The sequence below is a fragment of the Branchiostoma lanceolatum genome, chromosome 11 (assembly GCF_035083965.1).
Source record: "Branchiostoma lanceolatum isolate klBraLanc5 chromosome 11, klBraLanc5.hap2, whole genome shotgun sequence".
NCBI classification, from domain to species: Eukaryota; Metazoa; Chordata; class Leptocardii; order Amphioxiformes; family Branchiostomatidae; genus Branchiostoma; species Branchiostoma lanceolatum.
The window spans coordinates 18,956,229-18,975,364 of NC_089732.1; the positions used below are offsets into that span (position 1 = coordinate 18,956,229).

At 39.9% G+C, this 19,136-nt stretch overlaps 1 protein-coding gene across 2 annotated transcripts in view; it reads left to right on the forward strand.

The window, feature by feature from the left end:
- The first annotated feature begins 9,217 nt into the window (after positions 1-9,217).
- The window catches only part of LOC136444697 (cyclin-G-associated kinase-like), a 50,697-nt gene continuing 40,778 nt past the window's right edge, over positions 9,218-19,136 (forward strand). For both annotated transcript variants that reach the window (XM_066442388.1, XM_066442389.1), the window contains exons 1-7: positions 9,218-9,436; positions 11,966-12,027; positions 12,703-12,762; positions 13,279-13,393; positions 14,047-14,186; positions 14,668-14,793; positions 18,233-18,322. In XM_066442388.1, coding sequence (XP_066298485.1) covers positions 9,307-9,436; positions 11,966-12,027; positions 12,703-12,762; positions 13,279-13,393; positions 14,047-14,186; positions 14,668-14,793; positions 18,233-18,322 — 723 coding nt within the window. In that variant the 5' untranslated portion in view covers positions 9,218-9,306. The remainder of the gene's footprint in view (positions 9,437-11,965; positions 12,028-12,702; positions 12,763-13,278; positions 13,394-14,046; positions 14,187-14,667; positions 14,794-18,232; positions 18,323-19,136) is intronic.

Consider the following 19,136-nt stretch of genomic DNA (forward strand, 5'->3'; position numbering starts at 1 on the left):
AAGTAACTGCACAAAAACCTCTTTATTAGTAATAATTTCTAAACATCCATGTGATTATTTCACTTTTAGAAATATTTACAAAAAATGGTAGAAAATGGCTAACCATGGTAGAATGGTGATTGCCCCCATAAAAGTAGGTGCTAATCTGGCCCTTCTGTCTGCCTTTGTACATCTTTAGACTTCACTGCAGGACACTGCTCGGTCCTTTGTGGAAAGCATTCTTCCCTAAACTTCGCAAGGATGTGTGAATTACTTTCTTCCCAGCCCTCTGACCTATTTATGGAGATGTTACAAATAATGGTAGAAAATGGTAAGAAATTGTAAATAATTGTAAATAATGGTAGAATGCTGTTACCATTATTTAAAAACCATTGTAAATATCATATTCTACATCCTGAATATTTCTAAAGTTTTAGAAAACTTAAGAAATATCTATTAAGTTGAAATCACATTCAAAATATTTCAAAAGTATCAAATCTCTTACACAAATAATAACAATAACTTGAAAATAGTTCTAAATTATGACAATAACAACCCTGGCGGTGACTTGGAATGGACTGTAGCTTCGCCAAGAAGGTTATATTTTCGGTAGAGAGAGAGAGAGAGAGAGAGAGAGAGAGAGAGAGAGAGAGAGAGAGAGAGAGAGAGAGAGAGAGAGAGAGAGAGAGAGAGAGAGAGAGAGAGAGAGAGAGAGAGAGAGAGAGAGAGAGAGAGAGAGAGAGAGAGAGAGAGAGAGAGAGAGAGAGAGAGAGAGAGAGAGAGAGAGAGAGAGAAAGAGTGTGTGTGTGTGTGTGTGTGTGTGTGTGTGTGTGTGTGTGTGTGTGTGTGTGTATGTTTGTGTGCGTGTGTGTGTGTGTGTGTGTGTGTATGTGTGTGTGTGTGTGTGTGCCTGTGTGTGCCGGTGTGTGGTTGAACAGCATGACGCAAGAAGACCTAGATGGATTGTCGTGATATTTAATATGTGGGTAGGTCTTGATGACACCTGGGAATGGTTAGATTCTGGGCCCCCTAGCGGCTTGTTACGCTACTGCCGCGGAACTTCCTGTTTTCATTTGGTGTTCTGGATATGCCATGGTCGTGATTTTTGACTGGTAGATAGTTCTTGAGCCAGACAATAAGTGGTGTAGGGTTGAGTTCCCTAGCGGCTTGGAACTGCAGGAGCAGGTTTTTCTTAAGACTTTGCCTGAGAAGAATAACACAAGAAGGGGTGGATGCATCCTTACTCAGGTAACGAGTACACCTTCCACTTACTCAATAGGTTAAGTTTAACTTAAAGCTTTGATTGTCACTCACTTTTAAGTAGTATACTGTCTATAGTACTTTATTTCGGTGTAATGTATGAAGTAATAGATTATCCACTATACGGGCAAAATGGTTACAGTCTGGCTGATGGTTACGGGCTGGCTGCAGAAAGTGTATTATAAGCCCCAGAAAAAGGCCCGGTAGAGTCTGCTATGGAGGCTATACCCTTCCTAGTCAGTGGCGCACATTCGATTTCTCATATCTCAGAATGCCAATCCAAAAGGTGGCCCTGAAGTTCGGTTCTTGGAACATTCAGGGCATCCTTAGGCGTTGTAGCCAAGATGAAGATGTTATTTCTTACTTTGATGATTTTGTAGCTATGCAGGAAACTCGGCTCAAGCCAGGAGACAACTTTAGAATAGAATCGTTTAGCTATTGTAGATGTGATAGAGATGTTAAAAAGTCTTCTAGAAGAAACTGCAGCGGAGTAGTCTTCATGTTTCGTAACACACAAACGAAGGGTATAACAAAGCTCCCCACGAGACATCCAGATTCCCTAAGGCTAGATAAGACTTTCTTTGGCCTTGAAAAGCTTAAGAGCAGCTGTCTGTAAAAACCAAGCAAAATGAAGAAAAAGTGGCCAAGTTCAAAAAATGAAATTTTCTTAGATTTTGTGTGGTGGTAGGGTCTTGGCCCAAACCCTCAAAAATATGAAAGTTTTTGGTCGGAGGTTACCAGTTGCCATGGTAACGGCCATTTTTCAAAATGGCGGATTTTCGCCTTGTGAAGGCCTCTCTCTCGCTCAAAATGGACCATCTTTGGCCTACTGTAACTCGCACAAATCAATAGAAATGTTGCTGCCTCTAACATATTATATTATCCATATCTTAACAAGAAAAACCATGTTAAGTGTTGCTCAAAATGTTTTTGCAGTGAGATGCAACAGACGTTTAAAGATGACCTGTTTTTGTGAAATTTCAAAATTGACAAAACGCCATTTTTTTGACGTTTTTAGCAAGCAATACCTGCTTAAAGGGCACTTCAAATTTGTTGATGTTTAGCACAGCTCTAGTTTAGATCTTTATAAATATCATATTAAAAAAGAAGTCTGGGTTCTCAATGGGGCCAGCCACAGTGACCCGGAGACTATGCCATTGTTTCCATTGTAGCAGAATTTCAACTACAGAATTGAAGGTGAAATAAACATGTGCAACTTGGTGACTGAGATAAGAATGACTTTTCTTGAACTTTTTTATGGTGCAAGAAACCTGCCTGGCACTTGGAAAAGTATTTTGTAACAGTTGACTGTTGGTTGCCATGGCAACGGTCATCTTTGTTGTTAATGATGGATTTTCACATGGTTGTATTAGGAAAACATTCCTATAGCTTCCTACTGATTGCACTAGAGATATGGACATAACTTTTATATTTCCATATAGCATGGTTTCCAACGTTTCATAGACCAAAAGTTCAAGATCAAGCATTAAGATTAAGAGGGTGTACTAGGGGGTTATCAGAACCAATGAAATCAGAATTTTCATCTTGCTAAATATTAGTCATTTTTAAGGGGCTTCCATCATTGGCAATGTTGATGAATGGTTTTACAAGAGAAACATTGAGTCAACAACTAACATTGTTTTATTGGGACACGTATAACAGGAGCCGTGACTTAAGGGTCTTTATGTGTATTTTTCGTGTTTTGGGACTGATACGAAATAAGGGAGGTAATCACGTCTCACTACGGTGTGAGCTATGGCCATCTTAGTGTCGCTGTGTGAAAACCACGGATAGATGCCATGAAATGCTTACAACAATTAAAAATGTTAATTAGGGCACTACATGGGGTTTATAGGGAAACTTGGTATGGAATAAAGCTGTTTTACATATTCTTGATATTTGTTCTCTAAGACATCAATCAGTAAGTTACTTACTCAATCATTTTGTGTATTCACTATGTGGTACATAAAGACAAAGGGTCCGCATGCATTGGGGTTATCAGGACTCCACATACCAGAGGGTGCAGAAGGTGCATTGCGGAACACTTCTGTTTACCTCTTCCTATGTTAAGATTGACCTCCTACGTACATCCACTGGAGAATATTGTAGACACATTTTAGTTTAATCTTTGGATAGTTTTCCCGAATTCTCCGTAGATGAATACTTTCTGTATCTGTGCTAATTTTGACCTACAACTTGTAACTGTAGGTCAACCTATAGCTGAAATAGAATTTTAGGCTTTTCTTCTTTTCTTAAATCAGTGGCTTTTAGTTTCTAAAATAGTAAAAAAAAATTGTATATTGTTGATACGATACATGTAAAAAATTCTGAAGGCACTAATCACTGAGGTACTCGGATATCTGATATACAGTTTTTTTTTGTTTCGCCAGGCCGTGTCCCTCGAATTCATTGTGACAGAATGCATAAAAAAGTATGCAGTATATATAGAATAATTCTATATCCTAAGAAATCTTAACTTTATTAGCATAAATAGTCAAATCAAAGTATAGTCCCTGACAAAAATACAAGGCCCCTCTTAAGCTCAGTTCATTAACTTTGTTTTAGTGAGCTATTGGTTAAAAGTACTACTTCGTCTTCAATTTTATGATGGTCTACCCATTATAATTTTCAAATTGTATAAACAATCTTAAAAGCAACTGTCTCCGCATCTGGATGTATCATATCAGATGCATAGCATCCTACTACTCCCCTTTTTTGTCAGTGGGTGTTGCAGAAGGTCAAATACTTTATTGTGCGCATAACTATGACATTTACCTTGTGAATATCCGTCATTAAGTATGGCCGTTTCACATTTATATGATAATATAGATGTAAGGAAATAATGATATGTAATCATATACTTAAAAAATATTGTTTGGAGGCAAATTAGAATTAATATTTATAAGGGTATGGTTACCTGTAAGTGTATGTATTGTGTGCTGCATATATACACATTGTCCCAGTTTTTATTTGGCTTTTGTTATGACCCATGTATGTCCATATTCTGTTAGTAGTTGTATTGGTAATTCATTTTGGAAAACCAGTAAAGATAGAAAATAAAAGAATGGCCGTTGCCATGGCAACCAGTAATCAACTGTTACAAAAAATAGAAGTGCCAGGTAGGTTCCTTGCAGCATAAAGGATTAAAAAAATCATATTATCATCTCAATTTCCAACTTGCCAATCCTGAGTAAGAACAAAATTTGAACCAATTTTGAACCTTTGAAAGACTGTTACAATGAAGAAACCTATTTTCCTAAGTAATAGGTAGGATTCTTTGTTACATGAAAAAACGTCAGATTTCATTTTCTTTACATATGTAACAAAGCTATGGATGTTTTCCTCCTACAACAATGTGAACATCCACCATTAAGAACAAAGATGGCCGTTGCCATGGCAACCAGCAGTCAACTGTTTACATAATACTTTTCTATGTGCCATGCATTCATCAACATTGCCCATGATGGAAGAAAAAGCCCCTTGAAAATGACTACAATTTAGCAAGATGAAAATTCTGATTTCATTGGTTCTGATAATCCCCTAGTACACCCTCTTAATCTTAATGCCTGATCTTGAACTTTTGGTCTATGAAACGTTGGAAACCATGCTATATGGAAAGATAAAAGTTATGTCCATATCTCTAGTGCAATCAGCAGGTAGCTATAGGGATGTTTTCCTAATACAACCATGTGAAAATCCATCATTAACAACAAAGATGACCGTTGCCATGGCAACCAACAGTCAACGGTTACAAAATACTTTTCTAAGTGCCAGGCAGGTTTCTTGCACCATAAAAAAGTTCAAGAAAAGTCATTCTTATCTCAATCACCAAGTTGCACATGTTTATTTCACCTTCAATTCTGTAGTTGAAATTCTGCTACAATGGAAACAATGGCTTAGTCTCCGGGTCACTGTGGCTCGCCCCATTGAGAGCCCAGACTTCTTTTTTAATATGATATTCATAAAGATCTAAACTAGAGCTGTGCTAAAAATCAACAAATTTGAAGTGCCCTTTAAGGAGGTATTGCTTGCTAAAAACGTCAAAAAAATGGCGTTTTGTCAATTTTGAAATTTCACAAAAACAGGTCATCTTTAAACGTCTGTTGCATCTCACTGCAAAAACATTTCGAGCAACACTTAACATGGTTTTTCTTGTTAAGATATGGATAATATAATATGTTAGAGGCAGCAACATTTCTATTGATTTGTGCGAGTTACAGTAGGCCAAAGATGGTCCATTTTGAGCGAGAGAGAGGCCTTCACAAGGCGAATATCCGCCATTTTGAAAAATGGCCGTTACCATGGCAACTGGTAACCTCCGACCAAAAACTTTCCCATTTTTGTAGGTTTGGGCCAAGACCCTACCACCACACAAAATCTAAGAAAATTTCATTTTTTGAACTTGGCCACCTTATGCTTGGTTTTTACAGACAGCTGCTCTTAACATCATTTAGCGATGGTACGACGTCGTTGAACTCTAGCCAACAGTAGCGTAGTGAAAAATGCATCAGGGTTCGCAATTTTGCTCAAAGCGCATGACTTATGCCTTCAATTACTGTTTTCAAGCCAAATTTATAGCATTTTAAGTACGCCAACATAAAGTTTTATTAGTCACAAAAGCTTGTTCTAAGCATAGAACACGTTTTTAAAGTGTTTTAGAGTCATGGGTCAGCTAATGGTGGTGTAACATGAAAAATGTATTTTGGTGAAAAAAGTATTTTGGTAATTTCGCTGATAATTCTAATGTCGACAAAAACAATGTACACGAGTGGACGTCGGTCGTACTTCGGCCGAAAATCCCCATTTGGAGTCGCCGACAAGTCGGCCGAGCTAAATGCGATACAGTCAATGATTACCGAAATACTCAAAAGTCCGCTTGTTTATCTATCATACAATGGTGCGTAGGCTTTAATAGTTGTAAAGGTGTCGAATTTATGGCTCCTAAAACATTTATGGCGTTAAAACATTTGTACAGTGGTTTAGAATTAATATGATAACTTAATTGTGCAACAATTGTACAAGGTACAAAGTATGGCTTGTACATACATAACTACAGTTCTATATATATCTAATGTTAACTAATCTTACAATGATATTGGAGGAATTTCAAACTCCTTTCTTCCGTATGCGGAGTAAGACATGATGTAATCTTAGTCCTTTGTTTCAATTTGTTCATCAATGACCGTGATGATCTGAGACTTTGATCCCCACGAAATGCGATCCTGCAGTCCTTACTTCAAAACCTCTAAGTTGTCTATTTTTGGCAGACGATCTCGCTCTGATACTACAGTAACGTTACCTGATATAATCGACATTAACGTTATCGTTTTAACCGTAACTAGAGTTCCACGAACACATATCTTCGCCGAATAAGCAATGGTTTCTATAAAGAGTGCAGAGAGCAGTGTTTTTATAGAGTTCTTAAATCAATTATGTTTATAATGTTACCTCATATATTAAGTTGAGTCTATCAATTGACAGTTTGTTGTTATATTAAGGCAACACAGAAGATGATGATGAATACAGTAACTCTGATTCTGTCTTGTACATGTCCACGGACATAAAACGTGATCTAGAAGGGTACTATTGTCAGTGGAGCTTGAACTGTCCCGTTACGAATTATAAGGATTTGGGGAGGAAGAGGTCGAAATTGAAATCACCAAGGATAATTGTCAAGATGGCACTTGGAAGTTGATGTATGAAGTTTTTGTAGTCTATCAATCAAGGCTGCTTCAGGCAAGGAGTGTGGTCTGTAGATGTTAATGCTGTTGACTGTGGTCGATAGTTTAGTGACTGTGGGGGAGACTAAAGGGATACAATAAATGGCAGTAATGCATGTAGCCCTATGGGGAAGTTAAGAAAAAGAAGGTGTCATTATCTCAGGAATCAAAACATCAGACTACAATAACTTACCCTCAAATACTAACCAGTTATGTCAACTGTCATCAGATTCATCCCTGACAAATTCTATACGGCTATTCTCCAGATAACCCCCCCTAATCAGAGCCCTTGGATAGGCCCTACAGGCTTCAAACACCCAGTTGAAGACCATCCCACTATATCAGGGGGGTGCCAAACCCCACAAGGTAGAGAAAGACCATTTATTTCAACTAATTCAGCAAATACAGAGTCTATCCTACCACAGCCTATCCTATATTGCTCAGATTTCACAAAAAATCCCACCAAAAAGAATTTTTAATGGTTTAAACCATGTTTTTTACTTGGAGTCTCTCATCGTGCGGTCTGGGCGCAGGCGCAATCCCTTTAGTCTCCCCTGTGGTATCTACTTGTATGGAGCTGTGTAGGATTGACGTCCTGTGTTTGTTGATGTTAGCTCCCCCAAGCGGGTGATGTGGTGCTGCCTGACCCATATAAGGAATGCAGAGCATCAATCTTGAGCCCAAGTGACAAACAGGTGTTGTCCTTAGATGTAGGTCGACAAAAGGTACTTTAACTCAATTATAAACAAGCCTATTTCACCACTTAATTAGACCCTGATTACAATTTCATACATCTAGACTTGTTTATCATTACCTCAATAAGCTACCTGTCAAAAACAATGCAAATTCATCAAATCCTACCCGAGATATTTGCCTCCAAAGGTAACATAAAAGAAGCCCACTGCAGTTCTAAGCAAGCCACTAGGGGGTCTTAACTTACATCACTTACTCCCTGCCCCAAGAGCTATAAACCACATAAAAATCATGACTATAGCACTTGCATGAAATTAGACTACAAGCTTTTGGAGAATTGATAAACTTTCCTCATTTATTATGCAAATTATTTCCTTATTTGCATGATAAGCATTCAATAATGCAAAGCATCACCCAAACTATTCACATGCCATAAATTATGATAATCCATAAATCCCTGCTGGATTTATTCGTCTCCAAAGGTAACAAAAAAATGCCAACTGCAGTTCCAAACAAGCAGCTAGGGGGCCTTAATTTACACCACTCACTTGCTGTTCCAGAAGCAATATACTACCTAAAAATGATGAACCTGACGCCTCCAGAAAATTTGGCCTCAAACTTTGAAGTTCCGCTGCAGTACCTTAGATATCCGCTAGGAGGCCCATAATCGAGCTTGACCTTCGAAGCTTCCTCTTTGACACTCCTACCTATCCACTTGATATCATGCACAGCCGTCAACAGCTCCTCAAGTTATGTTGGCGACATACAAACTCACGTACACACAAAGCATGCTGCAGTTCTGTAGGAAAGCGCCAGATAGATCATTTTCGAACTTGACCTCCGTTTCTACAACATCTACACAACTACAAAAAATCATGAAGATCCATCAACGTTTCCGTCACTTTTTTTGCCTACATACAAACACAAAAAATGCAAAGTACGCTGCAGTACTGTTGAAAAACGTAAGGTGAACCATTTTCGAACTTGACCTTCCTTTGCACAATCACTACACACCTACCAAAAATCATAAAGATTCATCGAAGCTTTCTTGAGTTATGCTCTTGACATACATACAGACCCACCCAACAGATTTCTCAACCGAAAACATAATCTTCTCCGAGTACAAGTACTCGGCGAAGATAATCAGAACATAATTACTTCACTTTAATATGTAACGTTTAGTACTCTACATTTGTAGACTGTACCATCTTCTCAAGCATCTTGATTGTCTGACTAAGCACTTAAAGCTTGCTTAAACTAAGGCTGGGGACCCCTTACGCAGCTTCCATTCCCCCATTGCTCTATTGGAAAAACCAATTTCGTTGTCATATAACGTTATTATGGCCATATAGTACAAAGTGGGTGGTGTCACATGCTACACCCCCCTTCTTCCTCGTATTCTGGGACGCGACCTGAATCAAAACAGTTTGGCGCTCGTCAAACGTCAGACCTGAACTGACGTTTCGATACTCAATGATTGAAGGTCAAGGTCGTTATATTAAGTTTAGGCGGCTTTATTTAAGGACTTGCAATATCTCGCGAGAACGTGCGAGAGTAGGCGGGAAGTCACGTGCCCAGGTTGGAGTCCCGTCGCTGACGACTACATGTAGCTACATCCGCTCGGCTTGGGGAGAAACCGAACAGTACCGGGGTCATGTCAGACTTTTTCAAGTCTGCCTTGGGTTATCTGAGTCCCTCCGGCAGCGGGAACGACAATGACTTTGTTGGCCAGCTCGTGGAATTGGGAGAGATAAAATTACGTGTGAAAAGTGTCATCGCCGAAGGTGAGGTAACATGAGGGGGAGGGGGGCGTTGCTTGATCGGACGTACACTCGGGAACTGTGAAAGCTTCTGCTATTCTGTGGTTGTTTGATAACGTTAGTTTTCGAAATGTCTTGATTTTCTTGTCTGCGAAAGCTGTTCAGTTTTATACCTTTGCATAGATCTTCTGAAATATATACCGGTACTTTTTCATATCAGCTGAATACCAGTCGACCATAGAACAAACAAACCCTCTCGACTGGGTCAAATGTCATGTCAGGTAGATAACGTTACAGACATACCTGTACCTGCATCTTCATCGTCATTGTTACCCCCATATGGCCCCATCGGTTGAGGTCCCGGGCTAAGGCGGGCAGGCCTCCAGCCTGGCATGGTAAGACTCAACCGTACCAGGCAGGGCATTCCACTGGGGAATGGTGGGGGGTGGTGGGGGAAAATGATTATTTGTATGTGTCTGTTCTGGCGTTGATAGTTTGGAATTGGAGATGGTGGCTCCCGGTGCGCCCCTGTCAGTGTTTATATTAATATGAACTACTTGTTAACTACTACTACTTCTTGAAGTTCTTCTTCTTTATTATTACGTGCTTAACCTCATTAAGTTGAGGACTCCAAGCATGGTACGTAAAATGCACACAAGACTGTAAGGTTTGATCCACTCACACCGTCGGCACCGGGAAGGACCCCTAGTCTTTTCGATAAGTGTGCCACGTTCCACATGTTAAAGGTGGGGTCTCCTCAAACACAGGACCTCCATTTAATCATTAATGTCCTATCCCAGGGACGTCCCTACCCAAAGCTAGATACTCATTTTCACCCGAGTGATGTGAGGAAGGTTGCGTTAAGATGGGTGACATGGGAGAATTTGGACCGGAACCTCTTGGTTCTAAGCCGAACACTCTGCCGTTATGCCACACAACGTTAAAAGTTGACTCTTCAGACCTTGTCATAAGTTATATGTTCTAATGACTGTTGTTTGTGTGCCTTTCCTTTCAAGAACTGATTATTGTGCCTATGTCCAGGGCGGCAATTGCATTTGAAGTGTACTGAACTTATTCTCCTACGCAGAGGCCAGAGCCAAACCACGCTATTTTATCTCTCCTTGGATTCACCTCTGCTTTTTCAGTTCTGGGGCGCCTTGATTAGTAGTGTTAATGAGTTTGCCTTATGTGGCACAAGCCAATCAGCGCCTCAGCTTTTTCAGATTTCCAATATGGTGAAATGCTGGCTTTCTTGATTTTTAGCGATGATGGTTTCTAAGTGTTTTCAGTATTCGGTGATGCCGCAATCGCCCTCTACCCACAGATCCGACAGATCTCAAATTTGGTGCCTGATAAACAAGGTCGGATGCAGAAAGGACTGTCAAACTGCTTGGTGGAACGTTGTGGTGTGTTCAAAAGAGACCATATCGGATATGAATATTAATGAGCTTGCCTTATTTAGCACAAGCTGTCCTTTTAAACAACAATTTCTATCTTTCAGAATCACATTATATTCATCACTAAGCAAGTTCATATTCAGTTTTACTGGCAGCGTTTTACTGTCTGCCTGTATCATTGTTCTGTATAACTTACTAACTTACATTTTGTATAGTATGATCAGCTTACCTAGTTGAGCTCTGTGTGCATTTGTGTGCGTGCGTGTACATGTGTGTCAGTGTGTCACTGTGTGTGCGTGTGGTGTGCGTGCGTGTTGTGTATGTGTGTGTGGTGCACAGTGTTGTGTGTGTGCATGTGTGTGTGTGTACGTGTTGTGTATGTGTGTGGTGCATGGTGTTGTGTGTGCATGTGTGTGTGTGTGGGTGTTGTATATATGTGTGTGGTGTGTTGTGTGTGTGCATGTGTGTGTGTGTGCATGTTGTGTATGTGTGTGTGGTGCGCGGTGTTGTGTGTGTGCATGTGTGTATGGGTGGGTGTTGTGCATGTTTGTGTGTGCATATGTTGAGAGAACAAGGTTCTGTACCGTTGTCTTTTTCACACATAGGAGTTGGGAGTTTGCATGTTATTTCTATATGAACATTTTTTGACTTGTAAATTTTGCAACGTTCAGAGAACCCCAACCCCTCGACAGCACAGAACGGACTTCATGTTTGTACCATGAAATTCAATCATAAATTTGATTATGTCAGTTGATGATAAACTTTTCCTATATTTGTCATTATTCTCACCTCACCAGCACCGTCCCTTTTTACAACAGAAACAGAAATGATATTAATACACGGTATGTTAGTTTTTGTTACACAAGGAATAAACCAATCCTATATACTAGTAGTCTGCCCACCTCTGTCAAAACGTAGAAATGCGAAATAAAAACATAGAAATGGAAAAATGTGATGGACATGCAACTACTACTCTCTTATTGGTTAAAGAACTAATTGCTATGCTGTCATTGGTTGAACCGATCATTGTGTTGTCAGGATTGGTCTATTCAGCTATTTTGCATCATGTATTAGTAGTTAGGCAGGTAGGTGTTTGATTTATCAACATTAAAATCAAATTATGAACTAAACATGTTTATGTCATTCTATACCTTAGGGGGATTTGCTGTGGTGTATGTTGCTGAGGATCTTGCAAAGAAAAAAGAATATGCATTGAAGGTTGGGTTAATAGTCAATTTATCTTCTTCAATTTTTCTCCGCTGTCTACATGTATTTTCTGAATGGTCCAGTGGAAGCCTGTGGGTCTAATTACCCCCAGTCAGTCTGTTGCTCAAAGTTAATCAACCTTTCACAGAATACTGTAACTGCATTTAAATTTGTGGGGATTTGATTGTTTGCAGTGGTTTGAAGTTCATGGTTGAATTGAGGCAAAGGGGTAGAGTGACAGAAAGTATTTTAGCTGTATTTCTAAGTTCATGGTGAACATCGAAGAGGTCACAGTAAAAACCGTGAAATCAAACATTTCAACATTTACAGTCCCTGTTAAGTTCATCTCTCCTTTGGCTATGGGGTAGATACAAACTACAAATTATGAAAATCCACCTCAAAATTTCTGACTTACGTTGTCGGCAAAGAAACAGCTGCCCTGTAGAAAGAAGCAGACTTAGCTGAGGCCTTTTGTTTACAAGATGCACATTTTTCATTATGTTAATTGTGTCATTTTCATTTTGAGGTAGTTTTGTAGTATCTACCATCATCATTGTTTCAATGGTAGAGATGTAGTTGTCATGTACAATGATATACATGTACATGTAAGTAACTATTTAAATGTGGACTTATTATTACAAATACATGTAGGTTAACCTGTTGCCATGCTTTTTGGATTGCTTTCAGAGACTTCTAGCATCTGATGAAGATGCAAGCAAGAGCATCATACAAGAGATATGCTTTATTGTATCCTTTATATCTGTTGAAGTCTGTCTACATGCATATAGCACAATTTGTTTTCTATCACTGGAGACAAGAAGACAACAAATGACTTTTCTCTCTGGACAAGAGGAAATGGTGACAGAAAAGCCTGATGCAGTCTAAAGAATCCTAATGACTGCCTCACTGTTGGTGCTACTCATCAACTTCAGAAGTACATGTACGTCAATACTGTGGGAGGGGAAATGTTCACGGGGACATAAGTCTACACTACAGTAGGGAGAAAATGGAATGTTTCTGCTGGTTTGAAGTTTGTGTGATCGAACCTGTAAATACTGTACATAGCATCTCTCTTAACTTCTCTGTCACGACCAGTGGAAGATTAGCTCTTCAGTGAGTTGAACTGGTGTGAGATCACTTTCACTTTCCATCTCGTGTTCTGAATGTGCCCTGGTCACAATATTTGGGAGGTAGATATGTGATTGAAGCATAATCTAGTTTGCGTAATTAGTGAGAAAAAGTGTTCCTTGACATTTTGTATAGAAAAAGCTGTCTGGCCATCCCAACATTATCCAGTTCCTATCAGCAGCCAGCATCAGTAAGGAGGAGTCTGACCACGGACAGGCAGAATTCCTCCTCCTGACAGAACTCTGCACAGGTTAGACTACATCTAGATGATTTGGGTGCCAGACTTTCAGAAATGGGGCAGCCATTATCAGTAGCATGTTTTGTATGTTACCTGCTCCAGCGGTAAATATCACTAGTGTGGTGCCTCAGAGACCAGAAGTGCCTAAGTATATTCATACAGATTGTAGAGAATTCATACAAGTGTTAGTTACTTAAGACATGAATTTAATGGCATTCATACAAGTTTTACTACTAGGTATTAGGTACATTGTGTGTTGTAGTAAGCATCGTACATGGATGTATTCATTAAAGCTTGTATGAATTCCATAAAATTCATTATGTTTCTCAGTAGTTAATTGTATGAATTCCGTAAAATTCAAATATAGTCTGGTATGAACGTAAAATTTGTATGAATACTTTGGCAGGTTTTCTGCATGATCCTTCCTTGGACCAGGTTATAATTATTAGAAGAGTCAGGAGAGCATGGAAAGGCATGGGCAGTTTGGAAGGAGTGACATCAAACAGTGGGGAACGTGTTCTATCATTGTAAAGGGCACTAAATAAGCTACATGTATACAGTAAATGCATTTGATTACGTATTCTTGGAGGTATGATCAACCAAAATCAGGTTTCCAAAGTTTTTGTGCCAAGTTGATTTGACTGAAGTGTTCTATTTATGCTCAGGAGGCCAGCTGGTGGATATGCTGAACAGACACCAGGGTTCCCTGCCGTGTGACCAGGTGCTGCAGGTGTTCTATCAAACCTGCCGTGCAGTACAACACATGCACCGTCAGAAACCCCCCATCATACACCGCGATCTCAAGGTCAGGCCCAGGAATATCATCACCTGGCATTTTCTACATCTATACTTGGTCCCTTGTGGCCAACCTCACTTTACTCTCATTGCTTTTGATGTAAGCGTTCTTTGTTGACAGGCATTTTTGCCTGTGACTGTGGTTGCTGGAGGGAAGGTTTTGTTTGATAAATGGAGTGTAGATCCTGGGGAAGGGTCGCTGGTAATCTCCAATTGATGGTGAGGCAGTGTCAAAAGGGCCAAACGGAATCCAAAAGGTCACCGGTGGATACTGCTTGGCACCTTTGATTATTAATAACTGCCTTGCAACCGATAGATATGATTGGAGATTAAGTTTTGAGAGGAGAAAGATGTGAGTGGATCAAATAAACCTGTCTGGATTTATTTGTACTCTTTAGTCCAAACCTGGTGTGTTAAGCATTTTACCGGGTATGCAATACAAACAAACAAACAATCAAAATCTTAAGAAGTGGTGTGTACATACATTTCAGGTGGAGAACTTGTTGATCAGTAGCCGTGGGTTGATTAAGCTGTGTGACTTTGGGAGTGCCACTACCACCAGCTACTATCCTGATCACACATGGAGCGCACATCAGAGAGCCATGACTGAGGAAGAGGTGAGAATATGAGAAAATCTTTCCATAAATGAATACAACAAATATATATAGAATACATATACCGTCTTTGTATACCGTATCACCCGAGGTGCCAGCCCGACTGGTAGAATCCAACCCATGGGATGGCTGAGACTGAGGGTCCCCAAACTGACCTTGACAATTTCAACATATGGCGTCGTGTGGCGCAAGTGTAGAGCGCGCGGCTGTCAAACAATGGGACCCGGGATCTAATCCCGGGTTGTGCCCAGAGACATGTCCGAACTTGCGCCCCGACGTTGTGCCCTTGGGAAAGGCACTTAACACGACTTTCCTCACTTCACTCAGGTGTAAATGAGTACCTAGCTCATCTAGAGTTAGGGAAGTCCCTCGGATAGGACGTTAAATGGAGGTCCCGTGTTTGGGGAGAGCCACACCCCGCGCACGTTAAAGAACCCACCACACCTTTTGAAAAAGAGTAGGGGCATGCCCCGGTGTGCGATGGTCCAAATCTTACAGTCCGGTCTGGGATGACATCTTGAAATGGTGATAGTTCACCTGTTATGTCAATCCTTCCACAAAATGTGGTAAATCGAAATAAATAAATAAATAAATAAATAAACATATGGAAAAACACGAGAAATGAAACTGAATCCAAAAAAGTACAATACATGTGTACTTCACTAAAGTCGCCCCTACACCACCTCTTTACACATCACCGGCGAACCACTGAAAGAAGTTAAAGTCGTTAGGTTGCTTATTTGTGCAAGCAGGGAAACACGTCAAGTTGACCATGTCGTCAAGTCAGGTAATAGAAAACTATTCCTGCCCCGTCAGCTACGCCACCTCAACCTTTCTCGAGAAGATCTGCTCACTTATTATAAGACCATGGTCAGACCGGCTTGTGAGTACGCCGTCCCTGCTTGGCACCCGGGTCTTCCAAGGAAACAACAGGCGAGGGTCGAGACCATACAGAAAAGGGCTTGATATAATTCACCTGTCAATTTTCGATTAAAAATATACTTTAGGTAATCTTATTCCGGGGGGGGGGGGTACTTTTGTTAGTATTTGAAATTATGCCCGGTGGGTACTTTTATGTGAGGGATGAGAATAGTGTACAATCAGGTACAAGTCCTATTGCAGTGTGTCGGTAACTCTTGCTAGAGCAGAAAAAGCAAAAAGTCCATGGGTGTTGAAAAGGGATACATTTGAAGTAAAAAGATAGCCATGTTTCACATGAATTGTATAAGTTTGTTTGTTGTGGCTTGTGGCGTTTTATTTGCATTGTCTATCATTGGATTTTATTTTGAGACAAAGCCACATTTAAGCACTAGCAATAATATCTGTAAAAAGCTATGTACATACAAAATTAAATGTAATTTCAAGAAATCAGTGAATTGTAGGTGGGGTAACCTGAAATTGGGGCACACTGTGCAACCTGGCTCAAAAAAGTATTTTGCACCCTGTGGAAATGCCTGCTACATTCAGAGACTTTTAGAGACTGGCTACCTCCGTACCGCGGTGAGATCTGTGCTAGAACAGGGGTGCCAAAGAATACATACAAATTTTGCGGAATACATATGAATTTTACGAAAGACATACGAATTTTACGGAATACATACAAATTTTACGGAATACATACGATCCATTACTAGGAACATACGATCCGTACGGAATACATACGATCTATTACGCAGAAACATACGATCCGTACGGAATACATACGATCCATTACGCGGAATACATACGATCCTTACTAATTTAGAAATGTGCCTGGATCACGTGACACCGGTGGCAAATTCAACATGGCGGACTCGGGCTAACCAGTTCTTCGTACGATATCTTGGCTTTTAAGAGCTTAATAATGGCGTATCCCATCCGGCTAAACTCTAAGAATCTCAAACTGCACTAAATCAAGACTGATGTAGGCTTAGACCAACTAGGAGGACAAGACAAAGCTAGATTCCGTGCTAGCGCGATGGCCAGCAAATTAGTAAGGATCGTATGTATTCCGCGTAATGGATCGTATGTATTCCGTATGGATTGTATGTTTCTGCGTAATGGATCGTATGTATTCTGTACGGATCGTATGTTTCTAGTAATGGATCGTATGTATTCCGTAAAATTTGTATGTATTCTGTAAAATTTGTATGTATTCCGTAAAATTCGTATGTATTCTTTGGCACCCCAGGCCTGTAGAACAACATGATCATCACAACAAAACCTGAACGGACAGGTACAAAAGAAGCCCCATCCCATATATGACCAACCTTATAGATGAACTGGACACATAAGTCATGTCAACAACTGTAGGCCTCAGACCTCTTTTTTAAGTTCTATGCGCTTTATGACTTGGGATTAATGTGTTAATGTGTTTTTTAATGAAATGTAGGAATGCTTTAATCTTTATGTAGTGTATCGATATCTTTAACGTGACTTCCGTCTGTATTGAATGACATATGTAAAGACGCTTTTGAAGATAACGATTCAATTTGTAGACAAGTAGATAAAATGAATCATCCAAATGGAAATTGTGATTTTAGAACAACTGACTGTAACCCCTCTCTCTATATATAACTGTAACCTCCAGCGCAATTCCGGTAACCAATGGTTACCTGCGACTGTAAATATTGAATAAGCCATGCCAAAGGAATACGCGGCGTTGTATGTTGTTTATGTCATACTCCCCTGAGAAAACATACATTTCAATGTGGAATGAGCCTGGAGTTGAGAAAATTTGGTGTCTGCAAATAAAGAATTGTAACAACATCAATTCCAACTTCCAAACTAGCTATCCAAATTTTTGACTGCGGCGCACATAAAGTGTGTCCGAATGATTCTAGATATATGGAAGCCTGTGTGATAACCCAAAATAGCATGTGGTCAGGAACACCCGTTTCAAACGTCATCATGGCCCAAGTATGACATGAATACAATGTACATGTATAACAGGTTCCATTGTGCAATAACTAGCATGGCCTTATGAAAAACAGCCGACATAACAGATTCATCAGAACAAATACACTTCTCTATGTTGTCATTTTTTTTGGCAATTGGGATTCTTCCATGCTCCACTTTGTGCATGTATTTTGTTTATGATTGACTTGTATCTTCTTGCAATTAGCTATTTAGCAGTCATTACTTTTCCTTTGATATATGTATCAATTTTCTGTATCTTAAACAAGACCTATAAATTGCTGAGATGATTTGATAATGACAGGCTCTACATGATGTAGCTAACCAGCTGCAGAGTGTATTAATTTTGTAATTACACATTTGTACATACATGGATGCACACACGTGTATGGGGAAAAAGTGCAATTTTTTTGTATAGGCATTTGCCGGTATGTTCATGGTACTTTGTACATAGTGCGTTATTGTAAGGCAGGCAGTGGTTATAAGCATCTTTTCACTTTACCAGCAGTTTTAATGAATGTGCTGAGAAGTATATAATCTGTTCCAGCTGACCAGGAACACCACCCCCATGTACCGCACGCCGGAGATGTTGGACCTGTATCAAAACTACCCCATCAATGACAGAGTGGACATCTGGGTTAGTCTTATACACCTCTTCTGTACTCTCCACTACATGTATGTCATTGACACTCATGTACATATTATACTACATATACTTTGACAATTTTGACTTTGGAATAGATGATTGATTCATAATTTCCTTATTGCTGGGATCCCAGCATTGGACAAGTCCATTGGCCTGATTACTCAGGGCAAATGAAAGTGCTGATCAGGGCTGGTGCGGTTTTTCTGTGGGTGATATGTTCCCATGGGTAGATGTAGATCTGGGTATATAATGCTCCTAGCAGCTTGCCCGACTGACCAGCCCTAGAAGCTTGTCAAATGCCCAGAAAGCTAGCTATCCCGGGCCTTCCAAATATTGCTTAATAGAATTGATGAAAAAGCATCATTAGCCATCGTGGTACTGGTGAGAATTTTTTTTGCTTAAGAGTAGATTTTAAAGGATCTCTTTGCTGAAAGTGAGTATGTACAGAAATATGTCTTTTGAATTTCCATGATATTCAGTATGCAGGTAGCTCAGACAGAGATGTGCATATTAAGGTGCAAATTTATATTTACAGTGTTTTCCATTATAGGGCTCATGCATGTTGTGGCAGCTAATACCTGTTAGTTACCATACTAGGGCAAATATTCCCCTGCTGGAAGGCCTGTTCCCAGGGGCCTGGCAGCTAGTGGTCGAACCACAAAGGGATAAACAACCAAACCAAACTTGTTTTTGATAGGTGGATAGCTTAAGTGATGCTTGATGTACTGAAATGGTAACAATGCAAATCAGAATCTAATTTGCATAATTGATGGGGAAAGTTTATAAACCCACTCGGAGTCCATTC